The 5000-nt window shown below is 38.3% G+C and overlaps 1 protein-coding gene across 1 annotated transcript in view; it reads left to right on the forward strand.

Moving 5' to 3' along the window:
* The window catches only part of LOC122251446 (protein-lysine N-methyltransferase SMYD4), a 5936-nt gene extending 2702 nt beyond the window's left edge, over positions 1-3234 (forward strand). The window contains exons 4-5 of the mRNA XM_043013422.2: positions 1100-1585; positions 1805-3234. Of these exons, the coding sequence (XP_042869356.2) occupies positions 1100-1585; positions 1805-2500 (1182 nt within the window). The 3' untranslated portion in view covers positions 2501-3234. The remainder of the gene's footprint in view (positions 1-1099; positions 1586-1804) is intronic.
* The last annotated feature ends 1766 nt before the right edge of the window (positions 3235-5000 follow it).

The following is a 5000-nucleotide window of genomic DNA, read 5'->3' on the forward strand; positions in this document are numbered from 1 at the left end:
TTAGATAGTGATGATATTTCTCTTATACATTCTGGAGCCAAATGGACAAGTAAGTAATTAACACTTGTTAATTATTTCACAAAGTTAGACTTTGCCTAAAGTATACAAAGCAGATATTTTGTATTTCACTATTTTTATTTTGTCATTATTGTCACTTAGTCTGGCCTTACATTGCACTTGTGTTCTAAGAGGATTGTGATTGTTCAAAATGTGGAGATCAGTCATTCATTGGTAATGGAGATTAACCAGAATTGTTACTGTGGAAAAAGAATTCAGGGTAGCATGTGCTTGCGTAAATTTGTTTGCAGTGCTTATCCTTTATGGAAATGCCTTGAGAGAAATCCGTTGAATAGTTTGTATCAGTTTGTTTCTCTCTAGTTATTCCCTGTTGATAAATAATTAGTTTTTAACCTTAAAAAACATTGGATGCATTGCAGTTACTACACAATTAAATTTATATTGAAATTTCTATGTGTGAGTGTGTGTGTGTGTGTGTGTGTGTGTGTGTGTGTGTGTGTGTGTGTGTGTGTGTGTGTGTGTGTGTGTGTGTGTGTGTGTGTGCCTTTGTCTGTGTGTTTAATTAGTTTTAAAGTTTTTTTTTTCAGCTTGATAAGATGTGCTTATAGTATGTGTACATGTTTTTAATCAGTTTCAAAGCTTTTTATAGCTTTATGAAATATATTTTTTTCAGAAAGTTCTTACTTTAAACTGTGTACTGGCATAAAAAATGCATTAGATATGCTGTGTATGCTTTCATGCGATATAAAACACAGAAACGTATGTATGCACACTGTACATGCACATGCATGCAAGTATTCACATGCCTATTTGCATACACAGATTTTTCATTTTGTGCAGATAGATGACATAACTTGTTTTTGTTGTCTGTCTGTCTTTCTCTTCACCAATTATCAAAGATTTAGAAAAGAAAGAGTACCTTTCACCATTAGCTATCATTTTTAAAAGGGTGTTTATTTTTACTAATGATATTGATTTTAGCATTCCCAGTTCCTAAGGAATGTGAAAGTATATGTTTCATAGATCTGATATTTTAAGCTTTTTTTTTACTTTTATATTTAACAACCTATCTTTTTCACAGGTAGTCTTCTGCAGCAGCTCATGTTGCATCCAAGGGCTCTCCTCTTTCCATATGCAGGAATGTAACATAGTTCCAACTTTAGCTGCCTTAGACATGGGTAAGAATTCTGTCTTAGCATACAGGATTTTAACACAGACCACACACAAGAAACTGAAGACTTTGATGCCAGAACTTCTTGAGGAATCAAAACACAAAGCCCCAGAGTCTTTGGGCTTCAGTACTCAAGGAATATATAGCTCCTCTGACTACAAGACCATCTACCACCTTGTCCACAACAAGGAACAACGTTCCGTTAGTGATCTGTTCAAGCGATGCGCAATGGCACTGATCTTGACAAAGCTCCTGATAGAAAGTAAGAAGCATTTTGTAGATAAAGATGGAAAGCCTTTCATGCCCTCCCAGGAAGATATTCTTCTGACAGGATGCACTCTCTTCATACATATGATGAACCTGCCATGCAATGCACATTCAGTCACAGAGCTGGAGGTAATACTACATTTTATTTTGCTGCAAAGAATTCTTGAATATCAATAATTATGTGTAGATCAGATTTCAAATGCTGTCCTTGCATGATATCTTGAGTGTTGGACATGGTTTTCTTTATTGGTCATATAATAGCTACTTAAATTTTATGGTACTCAGAAGAGTTAAAGCAAACAACATGTGATATGAATTTACACATTATGTTCTCATTTTTTCTTTCAGGTAAATGTAAGCAGGTTCCAGGAAAGCACAACACAGGAAATTGGGTCAGGAGCATTTGGCGTGCTGAGCTTGACAAATCATTCATGCAACCCTGCAGCTGCTCGCTCAAGCTATGGAAATGTGGTAGTGCTTAGAGCAATAAGGTTCATTCCACAAGGAGCTGAAGTGACAGACAGTTATGGTGAACACTATGGCATTAGGGCCTCAGATGCAAGAAGAGCAGAGTTGTTGCAGCAGTACTGTTTTAACTGTACATGTGAAGCTTGTGTAAACAGCTGGCCAACCTACCCTTCTCTGTCATCAAGTCTCCCATTACGATGCCTGAAATGCTCAGTACCCTTAAATCTCAGCAAGGGTATATGCAAAAGATGCAACACTAAGTACACAGACAAACAAAGTAATGATAGTAATGAAAATACTTTAACATATGATTACAAGAAGATTGAAGAGCAGACCAAAGCTGCTGGTACTAACTACCAGACAGCATATGACAGTATTATTGAAGGAGTCAATTCTGAAGAGAATGTAACTACTCTGATTCAGTTTATAGAGCTTGTTGACAAATATGTCCAACATCCATGCAAGTTATATTTTGAGGCACAAGAAACACTGAAGCATTGTTTTGATAGACAAGGCAACTGCGTGTACAGGAAGGAAGAGAGTGATGGGACGGACATCTTTAAGAAAAAGAAATAAAGAGCCAAATACATAAAAAGAGTTCATAGTGACATGTAGAAAAATGTCTAAATGAGAATAAAGTACTTACAATACACAAGATGTAATTGCTGCATTTTAATTAGATCTTCTGAATTAGCAGGATTATAAACATATGTCTATTAGATATGGGCTGAAGATCCTCCTAACATCCAAGACATGTTTATTATAGGCATAATTAATATTGTTAATTAATAATTAACAAGATATATGTAAACAGATAGTAGAAAAGCAGCAGGGCTTAGTGCCAATCAGGATAATGGTCCTGAATTCTAATCAATCACAGGGTTTATGATGTTATAGTAAGAGACACTTCTGTTGTGTTCTCTTTTTACATTGTTTTTATTATTTAAACTGTTCAAATCAATTATTAACAGTCAATTAAAAGCCTGGCATAAACATAGCCACTAGGTAGCGCAGTCGGTAGCATGCCGACCCCCCATCCCTGTGCTCGGCAGGTTGAACCCCGTCCAAGCTCGTGTCGCCTCAATGCATGTAAGCCCAGCAGCGCATCTGCTTCACAATCCTAGCTTATCCTTATCCTTAGTAAAGACAGTAGAAGAAAAAGATTTCAATGGCAGCGTTACCTGATAGATACATATTTAGGGCATCAGCTAAGGTTTAGTATGGAAGAGACGGTGCTTGATTTGAATTTTCAGGTTGTCTTTTTTATGGTGCTTAATTGTAAGTGTTTTTTATAATTTGGATTCTTTAGGGAGATTTGCTTTTTGTCTTGGAAAAAGAGAAATCTACTTCTGTGATATAACGTGATCTAAACACAAATTTTATTTGCAGTGGTGGAAAAGAATATTTTGGCCATCTGTAATTTTTCATCTTTGATTTACCATATTTACTCTATTTATTCTCAAAATATTTTTGGTGCTTATCAGGCAGAAACCTGACTTTCTATAGTAGGTAAAATGGTTGAATATTTATATTTTGGAATGTCAAATAAGTAGATGGAGATGCACAAAAAGATGAATAAGCATAAATAGTTTTTATATCATTTTTAGTGTTATCTGTGTATATACATTTACCTTATTTTATAATTTATAATCACACATCATTTTGCTGTAATATTGCTGGAAAATGAGTCTTTTGGCTTAAACAAATACAAGATGTTATTTGTCTTCTCAGGAATACAGTTTTACATAGATATATTATACTTGGGAGTATTAATTTTTTTTGTGTAGGACTGTCCATTGGAATTGTAGTTGAGTTGCTATGATTTTTTTGTTCTTTCTTATTTTCTTTCTATTTTATATGTTTCTTGTTATAATTTGAATTAACTTATTATCATGTACATTTTGTTCCAAAGTATATAGTTAAAACAACAACTTATTGTTATAGTACTGTTATCCAATCAGTAAGAACTATATTAGCACTGGTATGGATATATTTGTAATCCTGTTGGTCAAAACAATCACGGCTGCTCTCAAGTAGCAACAGGAGGAGCACAAAATTAGAATCATTAGTTGGTGTTTCATGGCTGGATTATGCAGCCTATATCTTTTTCTGATTGACTTATTTATTTAATTTATATGTTTACTTCATTATATGACCCCCCTCTTCCTAATCTTTTCCAGAAGAAGATAACATACATTTTCTGCCTCTCCTCCTCCCTCTCCTTCTTCTCCCTCTCTCCCTCTCTCTCCTCTCTCCCTCTCTCTCCTTTCTCCCTCTTTCTCCCTCTTCCTCCCTCCCTCCCTCCCTCTCTCCTCCCTCTCTCTCTCTTCCCCCCCCCCTCTCTCTCTCTTCCCCCCCCCTCTCTCTCTCTCCCCCTCTCTCTCTCTCTCCCCTCTCTCTCTCTCTCCCCCCTCTCTCCTCTCTCTCTCTCCCCTCCCCCTCTCCCCCTCCCCCCCCCCTCTCTCTCTCTCTCTCTCTCTCTCTCTCTCTCTCTCTCTCTCTCTCTCTCCCTCTCTCTCCCTCTCTCTCTCTCTCCCCCTCTCTCTCTCTCTCTCTCTCTCTCCCTCTCTCCTCCTCTCTCTCTCTCTCTCTCTCTCTCTCTCTCTCTCTCTCTCTCTCTCTCTCCTTCTCTCTCTCTCTCTCTCTTCTCCTCTCTCTCCTCTTTCTCTCTCTCTCTCTCTCTCTCTCTCTCTCTCTCTCTCTCTCTCTCTTCTCTCTCTCTCCTCCTTCCTCTCCTCTCCTCTCCTCTCTTCTCTCTCTCTTCTCCTCTCTTCTCTCTCTCTCTCTCTCTCTCTCTCTCTCTCCCCTCTCTCTCTCTCTCCTCCCTCTCTCTCTTTTCTCCCTCTCTCTCTCTCCTCCCTCTCTCTCTCTCCTCCTCCTCTCTCTCTCTCTCCTCCTCTCTCTCTCCTCCCTCTCTCTCTCTCTTCCCTCTCTCTCTCTTCCTCTCCTTCTCTCCTCCATCCTCCTTCTCTCTCCTCTCTCCTTCCTCTCTCTCTCTCCTCTCTCTCTCCTCTCTCTCTCTCTCTCTCTCTCTCTCTCTCTCTCTCTCTCTCTCTCTCTCTCTCTCTCTCTCTCT

This window comes from Penaeus japonicus, unplaced genomic scaffold (assembly GCF_977035675.1).
Source record: "Penaeus japonicus unplaced genomic scaffold, GWHDUDI00000001_assembly GWHDUDI00000016, whole genome shotgun sequence".
Classification (NCBI taxonomy): domain Eukaryota; kingdom Metazoa; phylum Arthropoda; class Malacostraca; order Decapoda; family Penaeidae; genus Penaeus; species Penaeus japonicus.